The sequence below is a fragment of the Podarcis erhardii genome (genome assembly GCF_964252035.2).
Source record: "Podarcis erhardii genome assembly, chromosome: 4".
In the NCBI taxonomy this organism is placed as follows: Eukaryota; Metazoa; Chordata; class Lepidosauria; order Squamata; family Lacertidae; genus Podarcis; species Podarcis erhardii.
In genome coordinates, this window is record NC_138508.1 from 43,426,957 (window position 1) to 43,447,479 (window position 20,523).

Consider the following 20,523-nt stretch of genomic DNA (forward strand, 5'->3'; position numbering starts at 1 on the left):
TTGTTTTTTTTTCTTTTTGTCTTTTTTCCCCTCTTTCTTTTTTGTAAGTTTTAAAAGTAATAAATATTATTTTTAAAAAAACAACACACAGTGGCCAAGAGGAAAGGGAGCATTGGAATAGATGCTAAGGGTGGAAGGACCTGGAGTGAGAATCAATGGAGGGGTCAGAACACACCATGAAATATTTCAGGGTTTGCTACTGAATTGGGGCTGGTACCTGAACAACAGGGCTCCAAGGTCATTCATAGGCATGCAGCAGTCAGGGGATGAGGATATGCCCTTTTCTGGACTGGCAACTGATTAAGGAGTAGAAAGGAAAAATCAGGAATAAACTGGACAGTTCTCACAATGGAGAGATGTGAGATGTAGATGATACCAGTTGGCTGGAGCATGGTGCTTATGATGCCAAATTGCAGGTTTGATCCCCACATAGGGTAGCTGCATATTTCTGCATTGCAGCAGGTTGGACTAGATGATCCTCGGGATCCCTTCCAGTTCTGTGATTCTATGATTTAGGGTGCCAACTCCCAGAAGGGATTGTGAAGCGCTCCAGAAGGAGATCACCAGACTGACTGAAAAGGCAACAGAATGGCAAATGCAGCTTAATATACATTTGTGTAAAGTTATGTGAGTTGGAGCAATTTATTTTTTTTTAAAAAGCAATATTAACTTCACATATTCACTGATGGCATCTGAGCTGGAAAAAGATATTGGACCTCATTGGGGGAAAAGTTAGAAAATAAAACTGCCAATATTGTAATGTCTTTATACAGATCTGTGGTTTGACCACAGTTGGAGTACTGTGTACAGTTTGGGTAGTTGCATCTCAAAATACATCTTGTTGGGCCAGCAAAAGAGGGCAGTGAAAATGATCATGGGGCTGGAGCAGCTCCCCAAATTCCCACACCCTCTCCAACAGATGGGGTCAGCAGAGTTGGCTATTTTGCTCCAAAGGTGGGGATGCAGGGACCCATGGTGAATGACCTTGAGGAGATTCTTGCATAAACGTCCAGAAACTAATTTGAATGATATTCCTATATTTCATCCCAATCTTCAGCTAAGAGTGTTGCTCTCAAATCTTGTTCCCCCAGCTTTTAAAGCTTTCTTGGGATCCTGTCATTGCTGATTCTTAGGGTTGCCATATTTCAAAAAGTGAAAATCCAGACACAAAAGTTGTTGAGTTTTGAGGGGGTTTTTTAAAACTCCAAAAAATTTAAAGTTTTTGAGCTGTTTTTAAGGATATTGGCCAAAATAGAAACTTACGATTCTAATACAGAATATATTTGAGATATTCCTTTAAAAATAAAAATAAAATAGCAAGCTGTTGGGAGACCCAAGCTTCAAATGGGGACTGTGATCTTGTAGCTTGAGATGGCTGGATAATGAGGGGAAGAATCAGATGAATCTGGAGCCAATTATGATGGACATTTTGCAATTTTTCTTGAGGCTGCTCACCTCACAGTTCGATTTGGCTATTATTGTTGCATTGATCTAGTGGCTGGAGACATTCCCCTCAATCTTTTGGATATGGATCAGTGGAAACAAACACTGGCGTTTTCTTAAGTTGGCAGCAAATCTTCATTCCCTTTATTCACTGGCAGCTACAGCCACACTTTATCTCAGTACTGGCTTGTATCAGAAACGCTGAAGGAGAAAAGGGACATGGGGCTTGCCATTTATGCCTCCTCAGTTTTAGACTAATTTTTAAGAATGAACACGTTTCCAGGACATTTAGAATGAAGAAGGAACCTCAGATCTTTCAGGATGATCCTGAGTTTAAATGAGCAGCATACTGTGTTCATCAGCCTTCCACAAGCAGGCACCTTCTCTAAGTTTTGGACCACAATTTATGTTTCTCTGGCCTCTGGCCACACTGGCTGAGTCTCAGGACAGACAAAAGACAGCATCTCTTTGCACAACACATAGTTCTATTGTGGAACTCACTCTCAAAGGAGGAGATGATGACCACCAACATGGACGGCTTGAAAAGAGGACCAGACTGATTCATGGAGGATCAGACTATCAGGGACTACTTGCTACAATGGCAAGGCTCTGCCTCCTCAGTCAGAAGCAGTGTGCCTCTGAATACTAGTTACGGGGAACCACAGGAGGGGAGAGTGCTATTGTGCTCAGATCCTGCTTGCAGGTTTCTGATAGGCATCTGGTTGGCCATTGTGAGAGCAGGAAACTGGCTGGAGGGCCATTGGTCTGATCTAGCAGGCTCTTCTTATTTTCTTATGATGGGCACATATGGAGGGCACTGGGTTGGGGAAGCCTGCTGTACATACTCCGTTGATGATACATTTGGTTAGTCGTTTCCCTTGGATCTAGCTTGCTGATGTAATTAATTTCTACTTAGCCCAGTTAAAACACACATTACTTTGAACGGGACCGTGCTGGTCATAATCCACCCTCGCTCCTGGGATACTCATTTTAGTGTGATCATTAAACTTTTGAAAATCTATGGGATGGTACCCCAAATGACTTCATGAAAAAATCCTTGTTTCTTTATATTGTGGCTCCAACCTGTCTGGGACTCTCTTTATGTTCTGAAATTGGATTGTTTTGCTCATCCGTCTAATTCAAAAGTCAGCTGTCAAGATGAGCTCAATTGCAAATAAAAAACTAATACAAAATCCTTCCCTTGCTGTTATAGTTCAATAGTCTTACAATTGCACCTTGACTATATGGTGGGGAAATTTGGAGTGTGTGTGTGAGAGAGAGAGAGTGAGAGAATGAGATCCTTCTTGCTTTGATAAGACACCTTTGGATAGCTGGGTATTTGCACCTTGGAGACAATGAAACCTAGCAGTTTCAAGTTTGATCTGTTTTGCTCTTATATGCTTTTCAAATTGTACAGTCTTCCAAATGACCATCAGAGTCCCTTTCTGCTCTACAATTCTATTGTTCTATGAAATGATTGTATCTAAAGTGGTGTCTGCTTGCTGTGGGTTCCACTGTCAAGTTCAAATTGTGGAGAGTCCACAAGCTCTGAGATGGTGCCAACGCAAAGCGAGCCTATTCGTTACTATGACCCCAAGCTGTTAAAATTTCATTTTGATTGGCTTGGTTTAAAAGATGATAAGTGAGGTTGAAAAAGCTGCATCAAAGAGGCCAGTTCCTCACCTCCTTTCCAGCCTTGAATGGTCAACACTTGGTATAATTACAGAAACCAAGTTGAATAGTAAGGAGCTGTGTCTCAATATTTGTCAAAAGAAGGTGGATGATTGATCACTATAGTAAGAGTCAAGAAGACATTGCCCGCTCTGGCTCACTTCAGATTGCCTAATGGCTCTGTCTGGCTTGGTCAAGAAACATTTCACACAGCTTCTGGCTCAACATGTCAAGATAGCCTCCAGAGATGTCTCCAGAGATGGAATGAGATCAGAGAGCAAAAACAAGGCAGAATCTGGGAATGAGGGAAGAGGTTAGCAGTCGAGGAAGCCATTCCTGGGGGAAAGGGGGTCATCTGCATGTCTGCTGTCTGGGTTGGCACTCTCAGGCACCAGCCAAGGCCCAGGCAAGGGGTCCACTGCAAACCCTGGAAGCCCCATGGCCCTGTTGCTCCTCCCCTTGCTGTCATTGCCCTTCCTTAGTAAGTGAGTGACAAGGAGCAGCAACCTCTGCTCACCTCTCCTTCTGAGCAACTGTGTGGATTGGGCCCAGAGGAAGGCAGGTAGTGAGAACCACTCAAGATGTATTGCCCAATAGCCCTCAAATCATGGAGCCAGCATTAGTCAGAAGTTATAGATTCAGAGCCGAATGACAGACGCATAGGCAGGGAGTAAACCAGGACCTGTGGCTGATGAGTCTGCTTGGCCACTGTGAGAACAGGATGCTGGACTACATGGGCCACTGGCCTGATCCAGCAGGCTCTTCTTATGCTCTTAGATTATGCCAGTGGGCCTTGGCAGACCACCTAATTATTTTTCTGACTGTGGTGGCAATTGTAATGTGCTGTGCTAGCTGCTGCATCATTGCATTTATTATTATTTCTTTTATTTCTTATATATTCTATTTGATTGCATTACAATATGAATCCCATAGGGACACCATAGGTCATTTAATAAAATACAGTAAAAATAAAATAAAAGAAGCAATACAAATACAAGTAAAAATCAATATGACTATTTAATGGGGTAGATGTACCCTCTACTGTCTTCCGGACGTACTGTGGTCTGGATGAAGCAGAACACAGTTTAGGAACCCCTGCATTACGCTATACTTGCTAATGTAAAAGGTTTTAGTGCTAGGGTTTTATAGATGCCTTTTGCGACACAAGCTTATCCCCATGAATTGCAGGGCATAGATTAACAGACGTGGGCCATGTTGCTAGCAGGAATTGTGCAAACACTGCATATGCTTTCCGCCTAGAAAAATAACATGACACAATTCCAACCGAGATTGTTAATAAGTAATTTTCAGCGGGTTCTGTTGTATCCCAGGGAGAATCGACCAATATATCTTTTATGAATCATCAGGAATCATGTTTGCAGGGCGCATGTTGTGGACTCCAGCCCTGTCGAAATATAAATAAGAGCTGAATGTGATGCCACTGCTTTCCTGGTGAAGTGGACCGTTTTGCCAGTGTGGCTGCTGCAGAACCTATGCATTTGAGGCAAGATGAACGTTGTGCTTCCTTTCCCTGGGTTTCAGATGATGTGCGGAACTCTGCCATTAGCTGGAAGCAGCCTGAACAGGGCTGGAAACCTGCCCTCCACTCTCCCTGTTTCCCAGTCTTGTTGCAGCCCTGGCACTTAACATCTGCTTCTTTAGACAGTCGCAATGTCCTGATAAATCCAAACTGTTCTGACACTGAGGTCAATCCCACTTGTACTTTCAGTTTCTAACTCTTTTTTAATTTTCAAAGAGACATATAACATAGTCTGTTTATACGCATCCTTCATACCTGCTGGGGCAAATTTCAGTTGTGTTTGGGTATGAATATTGAAGTTTCCACTAGGGCTTGTTTCCGCTAGAAGCCACACATTCACACATGTCCTCTCTTGGGGTGTCTGCATGCCCATCCAGGGGCATTTTAAAAAAAGAATTTAATGCAAATGTCTGTGATTTGGGGTAGCACAAGGGATTGCTCGTGTAGGGGCTTTCTATATTTACAAATGAAGACTTAAACCCAAAATGAAGGAAGCACTTGTTGTGCACTAGGCTCTAGTGAAATAAACTTTGTTGAAGAGGGCATGAGGCTTTGTGAGGCTAAGCATAATTAGAAGATACCCTGTGGGTAAGAAAGGGCAGAAGAAAGAATAGCAGAAGATGATTCTGTTTTAAATTGCTTCCTTTCACCAAAGTTCTGACCTTTATATATGTGTTCTTTGTAGGTATTTCATACTAATGCTAAAAGGTGAACAAAAGCTTTTCAGAATTCTAAATGTAAAAGCTAAAAAGAAGTACAATTGATTGTTAAGCAATGAAGGCTAATGAAAGAGCATCTTCAAAGCAGACAGGGTGGCAACACTGACATTGTCTAGCTGCTCTGGAGTTAAGAGATCATAAATGGTTATATATGAAAAGTAAGAAAGTTCAGGACAGTTTCTTTTCATACACTTTGACATTTTCCGATGCCCTATTCTACTGAGCATTTAATCAAGCAAAGTGATAGGAATCGAGGCTATAACCTTTGGTTATTGAGCAATACATATCCAATCTGGAAATGGTCATCATCTAGGGATGAAGAATCCATCTGACCATCTTCCCTGGGAAATTCTTATACAGAGAGTATTTTCCCCAAGGAAACATGCCCCTATTTTGAGTGCAAATTAGTCATTCCTTTGTTTCCAGTCCTGGATCTTGGAAATGTAAATCTGATATATTTTCCTTGGCGGTATTTTTGGGATGATTCCCATTCAAGAGAAGACTTAAGATGATGAGTGACTGTAGCCAAACCAGTCCCAACTGGCCATGTTAGGACCACGGTACCAATTAGGACTCAAAGGGGCACGGGGGGCACATTTATACTGGGGGCACATTATGCCAATGTAACCCACCCCATTCCAAATTCCATTCAGAAGTGGGGCTACCAGCTGAGCTGGCCTGAGCTTGGCAGAGGGAAAACAAGCCTTTCAAAATAAAGAGCTTTTGTCATGTCACCGAGCTGAATAGGGACTGGAATAGGGGTAAGTCTCTCCCTGTCCCACCGCTCCCCTAGAACATTCATTTTCCAGGACTTATCCTGGCCTTAGCTCAGCTGGCTGAACCCTGGCTGAGCCAGGATGAAGGACTTTAGACACCATATCAACATTGCCTAGGCCTCTGGCTTTTTTTAAGATAGCCATAATGGCATATCATGACCCAGTACAGTTATTGGAAGTGGTAAAAGAGTCTCATGTGGCATGAGATTATTGGCAACTAAATCCTGACCCACAAGTGGTGATATTTGAAAAAGCTACTTAGCTACATCCTGCAATTGTTGGTATCTTGAATGCTCCAGTTGGAACCAGCCTAAAGGGTAGAAAGAGCCCACCTTTGACTCCTAGCTGCAGCAGCAACTAGCAGCAAATATTTGCCAAGTATTACATGTAAGCACCGACTGCACAATGTAACAGGTATTTTCTTCTTTATTATCTACATATTGATCCATTTCCCAAACCGGAGACACTGCAGGCAAACGTGATAGCTTCAATAACTTCTTTCCTAACAGCGACACCTTCCCCCCTGCCTTTGTTCTGCTCCGTGAGGTCTTACAAATAATGGCAATATAATTCTTCTGCACTCGGCAACCACTATGAAATGGACCATATAAATCAATTGTCAGCACTGTGACTCGCAAGTTAAGAAGCTCCCGGCTCCAAGTCCCACATCAGAACATCCAATTTGGACAAAGTGGCTTAAGGATAGTGCCGCACAGATGTAAGAAGTCCTTCGGTTGACAGTTTACGCCGAGGTCCTTTTCTGTGGCTATTGTCCTTTTGCAAAAGCAGATTTATGACACTATTTGGAGTATGGAATAAGTGAAGCGCCAGCCGATTCCATCCCACCCGCTCCCGCCTGACTTGTACATTAATAGATTGGAACTAGGGCGGCAACTGCTGCATCAGAAGAGGCAGTTGCTGCAGTTCTAGCAAAGTGTTTGGACTTAACTTTGCACTGGACAAATATTTACATACAACAAAATTGCAGTGCTTTCCCCTAATATGGTTTGAATGTAGCTTTGCTCTGGACAGTCAAAATCAAATGATATATGGATCCCAGAAATACACTTCATGAAAAAGAGAGTAGATAACTAAGATGGTCATGAAAGCGACCCATTCTACCTGGTTGTGTTACTCCCCAGTATGACCTCAAGTCAAGCCTCAATGAGTGAATCACATATTTTCCCCAGGTGGTAGACTCTAATGACTTATACACAAACAAGAGTTTGTAAACTCAAGAGTTGCTTTTGCAGAATCTGACTCTGTTACGCTGAATGTCCCCGAGAGTGATTATTTTACAAAAATCTAAATGAAGCCATTCAGGGAGTGTAATTTGAAGTGCTTTTTCTTTGGTTGCAGTATTTGATTTCTTTCTCTGAATATTATGGGCATGTGAAACGCCAAGCAGTCCACGGTAATGTAACATTAATGTAAGTGTGGCATGCTGGTGTCATCCATCAGATCTTACAGCTGGCACATTAAATTATGTATTTTGTAGGAATTGCTTCAACAGGTCCCAATGCCACTGGCTGTAAGATGCAGAACTGCATAATGATAGGCAGCTAAAGACAGCATCTCTTTTTTTAATGGGAGATGGCTTAACTTGCAAAGTTAGAGCATGACCCAGGTTGCAATGCTACATGGAAGTGCAGGGGGAGTGGTATTTGCAAACACTTGCCGTGTTTCTTAAGTGTGTGTTGGTGGTGGTGATCATCCTAAAGGATTGGTAAAAGAGTGTCATTGCAAGTCCCAGGACTTATGTACACTTATGCTTTCCAAGTACAGATCCACACTGTAAAGTTACGTGTGCAACCACTCTTTTATTGTCCCGGAGCTTTCCCTGAGGAAACCTGCTCTTTGCCACCGAATCGGAGCAAGCAGCAATCCATTGAAAACCTGAATGGACATTGGTGGTCTTCAGCTTTAAAGAGTGGGTTTTCACAGAGAAAGCACTGGGGTGCAAAAAGAGTGCTCATAGAGCTTTAAATCACAGAGTTGTGCCTGAAAAGCGCAGGGCAAAAGGTACTTAAGCATGGACAAGCCTCCAGACCTCAGTAGGCTCAATGATACCTGTCCAGGAATGAAGGAATGAAGCAGCATAGATAGATGTGTGCAGAAGAGAGAAAAGGTGTGTGGGATATCCATACTTTCCAGGTTGGCAGGTACCTAGAATGCTTATTCAGGTATTCCTAAATCTCTCACATGATGATGAAGGGCAAGAACTAATGTGTTATCTTGTTCCCATTGCTCTTCTTGATTTTTCAGGGTTCTAAATCACACAGTAGCCTACATGTGTACAGCAGGATCCCCACTGCAAAAGTTATTCCTTCAACTCATGAGGAATTTAAAACAGGTTGTTGTGGAGCTTATTAAAAAATGCAGAGTGTCTTTACTGGTCGTTTCTCAAAAATAATACAGCAGTTAGAACTGATGCACAAGAGTGTAGTGCCTTGCAATCAGGAGTGTTTTTATGGGTTGGACAATGGGGTTGAACCCCAGATCTTCTATGTAAGATTCCAGATCTCCTGCCCTGATCCTCTTTAACCCCTTTACTTATAGGGTCCTGGGTGTGCTGCAAAATGTAGGACCGGTGGGACCTCAGCTATCTGCCAATTGCATTTATCCAGAGTACTCCATGCATTTATGAAGATTTGTGTTGTGGGTCCTTTGAGTGATACCCCGACTGCAGTCATCAAAGGTTCAGTCTCTGTTCGTGGCAGTTAAGTTTTATGAATAAAAATAAAGAAATAAATAATTGATAATTCACCTCAAATAGGAAAATGTCACAGACTAACAAGACAACGAAAAAGACTTCTCATTGAGCAAAGCACTCAACTTTGGCCCTTACTAGAAGGTTCTCAAATGGCCTTTGCTCTTAGTTTGTGAAAACAGGCTCTGCAAAGCATTTTATGTCTTGGGGAAAGAATTCAAAGGGTTCTATCTGAAGACAGTCTTGCCATCTTTCAAAGCTGCTTTAGACAATTAATTCTGTGGGCCAGATCATTTTGTATGCATATGTGAGTTGATGTAGTTTCTAGGGGGTTGTGGTGAACTTCCAGTCAAAGTTGCAGTAAACGCTTATGAAGTTTTTTCCTTGAAGAAACTTGTCACAGTCTGACCTTTATATGCCTTTTGAAGCTTTTCATTCCAACATAATTCTTAATGGTTTATTTAATTCAATGCCTGCCTTAGGGAGTGCCATTACTGTGTTGCATTTTGTTAGTATTTTCAGATTTTTGTGGTTGAATCCTGTGTTTATTTATTTTCTTTACTTTGAGGCAAGTCCCTCTCTGTCCATTGTATCATTATTTTGTTGGTTCCTTTTCTATTGAATTTTAGCTAACACTTTTGGGAATTTATCACTGTTCCCTTGCTTTATCTGCTGTTTTGCTTCTTTCTGGAATGTCTGGTTGATATTTTAAATAAATATGTAGGATGGCAGACTCAGTTAAGAAATGGAGAGTATAATTATTTAAAGAATAATGGTAATACTCTGGCATTTGCAAGGTCATATTTCAGTCAGACTATGACAAGCTGAGTAGTACAGCACTGATTTGACCTCTTTGGTACACACTGAAAGCCCATCAAACCCTCAAGATACAACATGCCACTGTTTTGGCTTCATTATGAGAATCAACCCTGGGAGAGGGAGAACATGTGAAATGACCATGTCCCTGGAGTCCTTGTGGTAAGGGGAACAACCAGCACAAGTCTTGGAAGTTCAGTGGTACCTTAGAGGGAAGAAATCATGTTATGAGTTGGGTTCAATACATCACTTCCATTTGAGATAATCCAGGCTGAATGGTTTCTTACATAACTCAGAGAACACACTTCCTTAATGAGAGAAGCTTCACTGCAATTGCTGACACGTATGGAAGTGGAATGGTCGAACCCTGAATTAAAAAGTCTGTTTTCCATTTTCATTATGTATTTTATAAGCTAAATCCTTCCATTTTTAATAGATGAAAGATGAATTTGTTTTGTAAAACAGCTTCAGGTTTTAATATCCAAAGGAGTCACTAGATTAGTGAGTAACTGCATTGGAAAAGACTTGTGCATCATCTTAGTTTCAAGTGACCTTTCCTTGGGATGCTTCCTGTACTCCCAGCTGCATGTTACAGCATGCAATCAGGAGCACACAAAGCTACTTTTTGGGTGAGCCCCAAGTATACAATGTGATGATCAATTCACTTAAAAGTTAAGTGTTCCTATCTGAATAGGTCTATGCATGTAGTTAGCTTCTTCCCAATAAATATTGGAATAATTTGAATAATAAAGGTTACATCTTAGTGTGTGGACAACATTCACTGTGAGATGGTAATGATACAAAACAGAGATAGTCAATATGTAGGTGTTTCAATGCTTTCCTTGAACAGAGCTAGTGTTATTAGAAATCATGTATATGTAAATATTAGAGATGTACTCCAGAAAAAGTTTGGTGGACCTGGATTTCACTCTCTCTCTCTCTGTGTGCCCAGATTTCCACCTAACATCTCCCAAACCCAGCTTGGTTCTCTCATACTGATAAGACATGAGAGATTACAGGGCTGGGCTTAGACTTCTAGGACTGCTGTGGTCATGGCACCTATCAGTGCTGGAGCTCTTTTTGCAGCCTACCATATCCCTGAAATTTTCTGGATGCCCACCGGAACCCTCTAGATTCTAATGAAATCTCCAACACAGTGTGGCACAATTCTACCATGAGCAGAACTGCGAATCCATTCCCCCCACAAAAAAACCAGTCAGCCACAGAGTACTTTTTCTTTTCACAGAGAGGTCTTGCATTGGATAAGTTTCTGGAATGCCTTCTTGAAATCTTCGTTAAAGATTGTGTAAATCAGGGGGTTAACAAGAGAATTAATATACCCCAACCATGTCAGAAAATTATTCATTTCTTCTGAAATCTGACATCTTTCACAGGTATTGACAACCACCTCCTTCACAAAAAAGGGGAGCCAGCAGATCACAAAGGCACCCAAAATTAAGCCAAGGGTAGTTGCTGCCTTTCTCTCTCTCGTGGTAGAAATCCGTTGTCTCTTCCATCCCTTTTCATTCTTGGACTCAGAAGTGGGGCTTCGCAGGGAGATATGCATTCTGTCCAAATCTCCTGAACGGCTAGATGCTTTCCCTTTTGTGCATGATGCTGAGGAAGCTGGCTGGCAGCTTTTCTCAGCTCCTTCCAGGAGACCCTGTCCATTCGCCTCCTCTTTGAGAACACGACTCACGCTCCTCCTGTGAAAAGTCTTAGCTGCCTTGTATATTTTGTAGTAAAGGATCAGAATCAATGCCAGCGGGATATAAAAGGCTCCAAACGTGGAGTAGATGGTAAAAACAATGTGGTCGTGCTTAATGATGCACTCGTCATCCCTGCTGGCAGCCTGGTGCCGCCAAAACAACGGCGGCATTGAAATGAAGACAGAAATGACCCACATGACGGCAATCATGATGCCTGCCCGCTTAGGGGTTCGCTTCCTGGCATACTCCACAGCATCTGTGATTGCTCGGTAGCGATCCAAAGCGATGGCTGAGAGATGCAAGATGGAACAGGTGCAGCAGGTAATGTCAACGCTGAGCCAAAGGTCGCACATCACCTGGCCCATGATCCAGGTCTCTTTGACAATGTAGACGATGCTGAAGGGCATGACTAGGATGGCAACCAGAAAATCAGTGACTGCCAAGGAGCAAATTAAATAATTGGCAGGGTGGTGGAGCTTTCGGGTCACAATTATGGCAGTCATCACTAGAGAGTTGATGATAGTTGTCATCACTGCTAGCACAGAAAGTGTAAGAGAAACCAGAATCTTGGGTGTTACTTTCTTAAGTAGTTTTTCTGATGTGTCATTTTGTTCCAATGTATAATTTTGTTCAGTAAAGTTCAGGAAATCCATGATTGCCTTCCAGGCGATTTTTATCTAACGAATATACCTGTAGAGAAGTAAAAACAGTTTAGGAAACAGCAACTTGATATCCCAGAAATCTCACAATACACAACAGATTTCAAAATTCTCCCTTACTTTTCCCTGTAGTATTTTCCATGCCACATGTTTTTGTCCCAGTCGTAGAAATGAGGAAACTGATTGTAATAACCAATCCCATATGGCTTCCTAAATCCTTACTGCAGTCACCACTTCCTTCTTCATTTATTTGGGGCGTGTGCAAGGATGAAAAGACATGGATAACCTAATCAAAGGGAGGATTTCAGCTAATCATACCAATCCTTTTCGATGACATCTAGATTGATAGCAGCATGTTGAGGTGATCACAAATGGTTCAAGACTGAGAAAAACTATATTTCTGTGCTAAATGTGCAGTATACATTTAAAGCAACAACACCACAAAAGGAATCTGCAGTTTGTCCCTCACAGAGCTCTATTTCCCCGCATCCTTGACAAACTATCCTTCACTACTCTAGTAGCCACCATTTTATAGCAGGGAAAAGTAACGACTACAGTATTGGATTATATATAAAAAGTCATGTGCCTGAGTGAGTAATATAAAAGATGTAAGCTCTGTAGCTGGCACTTCAAAAAATATATGCTTTGAAAAGTATCTTTTTCTGTGGACAATGGAAGCATATCTGCCTACACTAGAAGAGATTGGATCAACCAGAAGTGAAGCATGACATGGTAGATTTTCTGCACTAGCAAGGTGGAAAGCATGTCTAGTCATTTCTGTCCTATTCTTCCCCCCCACAAATATAGACTAGGAAGAGTTCAAGGCTGTTGTTGCTTCTTTGTCTTTTAAGAAAGAGTCAGTAATGAGAAAACCTTGGGTCACTGTATAAATAATTACTTTCTTCTGTTCTGTTCTTCCAGCTTTTCAGAAGCAGGTTTTCTTTCTTGGACTTGGTCCTTTGGAAAAATGAGTCAAAACTAAAGGTATAGAAACTGCTACGCTTTCCAATTGCAGTGACGCCAATTAAAACAACCACAACCACATAGCAGAATCCCTATTTAAGTTAAGGGAGCAGGGGGAAGATAACCAGCAAATAACCAAGAAAATAGTGGAATTAGTGCTTGCATCACTGACTACTTTCACTTGGTGTGTTTTTTATCTTTCACAAAAAAGTGTTAATGCACCGGAGATTGTTCACACAGCACAGCTTTTTTGACATGTGAAATGTGCTCATTAATTGATTCAGCTAAACATTTGGCTGCTTTTGCTTAAGCAATGCCTCATTCAGTTTGCTCTACAAAAATGCTATGATTTTTATTTTATTTTTTTTAAAAAAGGAATATACCTACCTGGACGTGCTTTTACTGAAAAATGGATTTTGACATATTTGTGGGGGGAAAGATCAGTAGGATTTACCGATGACAGTGAAATTGGACCTCTGTGTTCAGAGGCAAGATCACTTTGAAAGCAGATACTGAAGTTGAACAACAGAGTGAGGGTTTGGCCTGCAGAGGGAAATGGCTGGGTACTCATCAGATACAAGGTGGACCAGGTGATGGACCTGTGTTCTAATCTAGCAGGACTCTTTTTATGTTCTTAATGTTTTCTAATCGTCCCACTTTGTTCTGTCAATGCTGTTGTTTTGCAAACTGAAGGACTGCTGTGGCTTCCCTCCCAGTTAAATATGAAAGGAGGTTTATGTTCATAGCTCTGTGTGCTACTGCCTCTCAGTGGCGGAGCTTCATGCTCAGCATTGGGGGCAGAGGTCAGGCGGGGTGGGGCTGGCATGCATCCCGGGGGCGTGGCACGCTGCCTGCGGGGGTGTGGTGCCCAGCACGGACGGAGGGCAGCCATGATGGAACCCCACCCGGATTGCACTGCCGGGGGTGGTGCGCTCCCCCTGCTCCCCTCTTCCTCCGCCAGTGTTGCCTCTTGGTGTGGTGATGATGTAGTGAAAATGCCAGGGTTAGTGACCTACAGGTCCCACACTAGACAGTTGGAAAAATATTGGAAGGTGGGCAATTTATGCAGTGAGAACTACTCTGTATCTAAGCTCTTTTTGCAATATTTTGACTTTTACAAATATTCAAGGAAAATTTGACATATTTTTTTCCTGGGGTTTGCTAGCTGAGCTGTCTCCATACAGAACCAATGCGCTGGCCATCTGTCAATCATGGCCTACAAGAGATGGGGCAGATCAGGATCTAGCCTGATTTAAGCATTATTTGGGAAACTTTGAGATTTAATACAAAAGCCTTCCAATAACATGCATAGTTCTTTCTTCTTTCATAAACTAAATCCGTGGACTGGAGCTGTACTGCAGTTTCTTGGATTTGTATCAGCTAAAGGGCAACCTCATCTGTAGATAAGCACAATGAAACTAATTTAGATCACACAACTGAACTGCATCTCACTGGAATATTTACCCTCGTAGCTTTGCAGAACTGTGCCAGCGATGGCCTTCTGGGTATATGCACCAAAAATAACTATAAAGCCGCATGCAGTTATCAACCAAACATATGTCAATCTACTAAGAATGGGGAAGGGGGGGCAGAGAGAGAAAAGCTGTAACCCCACAGCCTGACTTGGCCGACCAGTCAAGTGTTGTGATAAACAAGCACCATACTTGGGTTCACAGAGACTGTGGGCGTAATCCCATCTCATTTCAGTTAATAGTTCTGGATAGCTCTCAAACTGGGTAAACAAATCTTAGGAGTCCATTGGCAATTCAGTGTCAGCGTTCAGAGTCTCCAGCCACTTTTTGAAGTGGCTGCACGCACAGAGTGATCTGTATGCTTTTGGCAACGTGTGATGTGCAGTGTGTCTTTGGGGCATTTATTTCCTCTCTCTATTTGCTGATCCATAAAATGTTTAGGTGAAAATCAGGCGGCTATTGTGCAGAGACAGGATTCTGAAGGCTCCTGCCACACTGAGAGTGCACATATATTAGTGTAAAAACTGGGAAACTGCTTGGGGGGAAAAGGTGCACATTAAGTAAAACTGCATACTTAAAAGTGCTGGTGAATTTTCATGAGAACGTAAAAAAAGAATATTATTGCCAACTGATGCGGGAATGTGGCAAAGTCAACTTAAGACCAAAAAAAAAATAAGAAACTGAAGTTGACAGATTCATTCATCTCTAGGCTAGACCTGTTTCTTATTTCTATCTGCCACTATCTGTCATCTGCTCTCAGTATCTTACCACTGTTTTCTACTCTCCTCAATGCATCATTCACAAAATGCAATATGATGAACATAACTAAAACATAAAATAAAAGAGTGACTAGCTTTTTCCAACAATGCTGCTCAGCCTACCCTTGCCTACCCACAGGGCCCTGCTTCCTGCTCTCTGCAAATGGAAGGAACGACCACACTTTCAGGGAGATAATGATCAAGTTACTCTCACAAAGACTGACAAACACAGCTTCATCAAATAATGGTTACAGATCAAACCTTTTCCTGAAGCTCCATACATCAAGGTACACGTCAAAAAAGTCTATGCAATACGATTCAATTCCAATCTTAAGGTGAAGGTTTGCTTTGAGTTTTCTCCATGTCCATGTCCATATTTTGGAAGGGTTGTAATTGCCTCTTATTTGCCATTCTGCAACAAAAAGGAGAAAAGAGTTCTTAGGACAACATCTCTAAGTATCCTGGGTCTCCGCATATTTTTCTCGGTGCACCACGCCATTTTAGGCAGCAGCAATACCATACAAAGAGTCTATGGCAAAAGAATTTTAAATTATGGCTCCAGATCAACACTCTGCCCTCTGGTGGGCTGGTCTGGAGCGGTTGGAAGAGTATATAGAGGAGACTACAGTGGTACCTTGGGTTACAGATGCTTCAGGTTACAGACTCCACTAACCCAGAAATAGTACTTCAGGTTAAGAACTTTGCTTCAGGATGAGAACAGAAATCGCGCGGTGGCAGCGGGAGGCCCCATTAGCTAAAGTGGTACCTCAGGTTAAGAACAGTTTCAGGTTAAGAACGGACCTCTGGAACGAATTAAGTTCTTAATCAGAGGTACCACTGTATTGCCAGTATGCAAGCAATAGCGTGCTAAAGTCTGAGAACCAACCAGGCTGAGGAAATAGAAGGCTTGAACATGTGCAGAGTGCCTTTTCCTTGCCAATGTTGTCTCTGGGCTACACACATACCCCCCCCCACACCTATCTTCGATCTAAAGGAGATTTTTTTTTTAAAAGGCCTCTGGGCTGTACTCTCCCATGTTTAAAAAAGGAGAACTGGTCATTCCTGGCCTCTCCCTCAATGCTCCATTCACAAAATGCAATATAAATAACATAACTTAAAAATAAGATAAAATAGTGACTAGCTTTTTCAACAATGCTGCTCAGCACTCCCCCCAAAAGTTTCCCTCACTGGTCAAATCAATATTAATAAAAAGGGGTGAGGGAAGCTACTTGTTCAGAGAGGGAAGGGAGCTGTCTAATTTTTTAGCAGACTGTGGCTCTGCAGCTTAATAGGTGGCTCTCCAAAGAAACATATGTGGGCATTCTCAGAAACTGAGGAATGATTCTGATTTGGCTTATCAGGGCTTCAAAGCCTTCCCTCCTGCCCACCATATTCTGCACAAAAGAGCCTGAAGCCTGGAATTTCCTTAAAGTAACAGGCCTAATTAAACCATATTGGTTGCATAGGCAGAGATTTTGATTGGAACAGGTTTACTAATTCTAAATCACAGGGTCTAGAGGAAAATCCAAACAGCATCTAAATTTGCATCTTGTTTTCCTCAAATGCAAACAGGGGCTAAGCAGAATCGAAAGGGCAGGACTGGTGTGTGTGTGATTTTGGGGTTACTGGTGGGAATCCATGAGGACTAGGGCGGGGAATTCCCCCTGCACTTGTATATGTTTGTTTTTGTTTTTTTAAATCCAGCTCTGGACTTAATTGACTTTACTGGATGACCTGAATTTACATGGTGATGTGTATTACTTCACTTACTTCAAAATGGGATAGGCAAGCCCTGCTGTATTTAAGGGTCCTCTTGCCCATTCTGTAGGATGGGGTCCTGGACGTCTGTCTCAAAGCCCTGCCACAATACTACTGTGGATGGGCTCTTGCTTTCTGTGTGCAGCTGGATCTCAAGAGGAAGCTGTGCTCATATACTACCTTTTCTACAAGTACAACATCCTATAATACTCAGAAGAATGTAATGGAATCTGGTGGGGAGGGAGTGGTGGGGAGAGATCTGTATCTAAGATCCCTTCAGCTTTTTCTTTTGTGCTTTACAAATGTGCGAAAGAAAAAAAATGTTTCTGTCTGAACTTTTGAAAAATAAGGCAGTTTAAGCAATTCAAGTGGCAGAAAATTGAACTCCTTTACTTTTTTGACAGTAATTTAGCAAGTGGCATATAAAAAAATGCAGACTCTGTGAATCCCTGCATTTTCCACTTCAGAATGAGCAAACTGCATTTTCTAAGCATCGACTGAAAGACATTTTATTTGTGCTGTTTTCTCCCCAGGATAGTTTTACTGAAATAAAGCTGCTCTCATAAGTGTTTCACTGAATCAGAAGCAAATGATGGTACGCAGGTGTTTGCCTGCAGATGATATTCTGTACAAAATAAAAAACTGAAGGTTTCTTGTTTATACTTGCTGTTTTGAGACAATGCCAAAAATTAACATTTCAAGTCAGTCCAATCCACCTTTTCTTGTCTGAGCATTATGAGGCACTCAGATTGATTATATGATCACATATGTCTTCTAAAGTAATAGGACCAACTTTTTAAAATGATCACAGACGATGCTTTTTTCATAATTGTTTTGTACTTTTTGTTTATCCCCAACTTCATTTTTAAATGGCTCAATATATTTCTCTTGGCTTACTCTTATTCTGGGGTATAGTTTGCTGTCTTCCTATAGGCATTTTAAAAGCATTAATTCTATCAATACACCCAAACCATCAATTGCTGATTAGCAAGAGCACAAACTTTTGTTATTTAGGTTAAAAGGATATGTCAGCACATATTTGTTAACTCTGTTTCCAAGCTCTATTGTTTAAAGCTTGTGTAGTCTCAATATTCTGACTGAGATGTGTGCATCGGTATGTGAAATTACTCTAGCTATTCTAGATCAGTTCGGATTAGGTATAAGAATGCAGGATAAAGAAAAGGATCAAAAGTGAACCAAGATAATTCCATTCCTCATGCTTTGTGTCTACACACCCTGCTGATTCCTTGGTCTGTGTCAGAGATGGGGAAACTGTGGCCCTTCAGATGTTGTTGGACTCCAACTCTCATTGGCCCCAGGTGACATGATCAATGTTTTGATTGTGACTATTCTTCCACTCACTCTTCTGTTATGAGGGAGCATCGCTGTAATGGCAGACTCCTCCCCATGTATGTTCATTAGAATGGGTGAGCGGTATCTGGTGTCCATTATGACTAGTAGGGTGGAAGGCAGGGAGCCCAATAGCTGGTGGAGCCAGAGCCACTGATAGGCAGAGCCAACCAATTCAAGTTTTGATCCTCCTCCTTGCTGTATTTTACAAGTACATAGAGTGCAAATTTGTGCCCCATGGCATTTTATTTTGAGCATCATTTTATGCTTTGCATAGTCAGGTCTAAGGCCAATCTTTTCCTTCTTTCTTTTACTGGGAAGCGTTATGAATCATTTTGTTGTAACATCTAGTTCAGCATCCTTTTTACCACACCAACCAACCAGATTGGGAAGCCCACAGGAGGACACCAGGGCGAGAGTTCCCTCCTGTTGGTGGTCCCCAGTAACTACTAGTTGAGAGCCATTAAGCCAAGCCATTTTATTCATATGACATCTCCCTCCTCAAAATGCTCCTTAAAACATTCAAGAAAGCAAGAGGGTGCTAAAAATAGTTATTTAAATGTAGACTGAGGAGAGAGTCTGTGTTTATCTTCAGATGAACCTTGACAAAAGCTCACTCTTAGATACGCCAACTCTCGAATTTCAGGCATTTTGATTACCAAACAAGGCCTTTTTCAACCTGCTGCACTAATTGTCATTCCTGATATGAAAATAACTGACTGTCACAAAAGCTTCTTTCTCTTGCGTAATAACTTTTGACAACCTTGTGGCATTTGACATAACGCTTACACAAGGGTGACTGACTTCAAAATGTCAACTGATTGTTCAGAATTAATAATGAAGGACTACTTTTAATTATAGTTTCACCGCTTCAAGCCAATCTACTTGTCTAGGATAATTAATTCAATTTTAAATGGGACTGAGACATGGAAAACAGAACTCAGAACCATATTGAAAGTGCTACACAGTCCTAGAGAAAAGGTAGAGCTTTAAATTCAATAAATAATAATATACATTTTTTAACAATTATTCATAGCAACTCCAGAGAATGTTTTGAATTGCCAATTATTGTGCAACAAATTATGCAAAACTGCAAGAATCTTTCTTCATTTGTAAGCACACAGTCAAGGCAAGATTTTAACAATTTACTGTGGATTGTGTCTGTGCTTTTTATTTCTCTCTGTAGACTGTGATAAAAAAAATACAGCTCCTATGTGCAGAATTTCCAGTGCAAAATAAGGGATGCATCATCAATTTGATTATTTTCTCATGGAGTTCAAAAAATGAGCATTGTCTTCCAACCAGAAGATACATTGGGGGGCAGGGGGAGGCATGAAAATGAATATTGCTTTTCTACTGCAAAATGAATTGCTGCTTAAAGTCTGTGTGATCTATTACACTGGGCAACAATTTTTTACTTTTTGAATGTTGTCTAGATTTCTACAACTGCTTTAGGGTATTTTTGCACTGCTGAATCAGGAAATGACATCCGTTTCTCTCCATCAGGTCAGGTTTTTGTGCTATGTTGATTTGAAAAAAAATCAGATCTTGTGACAAAATCGATTACATTTTTGTGGCATTATCAGCTGATTTTTGTCAACACATATCATCCTATATATGTTTTTAAGAGAAAATAATGTTTTTCCAACAACATATATTGATTACCTGATAGAAACATTGATTACTGTAAACTGAATGGTGGGCATTGATAAAGGTAAGTACATGTAAATTGCATGTTGCTTCACCATTTTTCAAACTTCAGGGCTTGAACTTCTGTTTCTTGGAATTTCTGGAATGCTCAGCAGCAGGGAGGTCTCTCTTCAGAGTCCAACAGTAGTCAGCCATCATGACTGCGTCTCAGCGACCCTGATACCTGGTCTCCATCTCTTTCATGTCCTGATGGAATCTCTCCCCCTGCTCATCACTCATTGAACCCAGGTTCTCAGGAAACCGGTCCATATGTGAAAATAGGTAGTGCATCGACACTCATGTTGCAGCCCAGGTTTCTGAAAGCAGTCAGCATGTTGTTGACAAGTTCTGCATAGTTTCTGGCCTTATTGTTGCCAAGAAAGTTCTTCACTACCAGAACAAATGCCTTCCATGCTTCCAGTTCCACTTCATTCATTGAGTTTCCGAACTCTGGATCTCTGATGAGCTGACGGATCTGAGGACCGTCAAA

General features: G+C 41.5%; 2 protein-coding genes across 4 annotated transcripts in view; both read right to left on the reverse strand.

The window, feature by feature from the left end:
* POGLUT1 (protein O-glucosyltransferase 1) overlaps positions 1–20,523 on the reverse strand; it is a 366,888-nt gene that overhangs the window by 295,900 nt on the left and 50,465 nt on the right. The gene's annotated exons all lie outside the window — the stretch shown is intronic.
* HTR1F (5-hydroxytryptamine receptor 1F) overlaps positions 6,558–20,523 on the reverse strand; it is a 114,635-nt gene continuing 100,669 nt past the window's right edge. For all 3 annotated transcript variants that reach the window (XM_081858529.1, XM_081858530.1, XM_081858531.1), the window contains exons 2-3: positions 15,498–15,648; positions 6,558–12,074 (exon numbers count right to left, since the gene is read on the reverse strand). In XM_081858529.1, the coding sequence (XP_081714655.1) occupies positions 10,916–12,037 (1,122 nt within the window). In that variant the 5' untranslated portion in view covers positions 12,038–12,074; positions 15,498–15,648 and the 3' untranslated portion in view covers positions 6,558–10,915. The remainder of the gene's footprint in view (positions 12,075–15,497; positions 15,649–20,523) is intronic.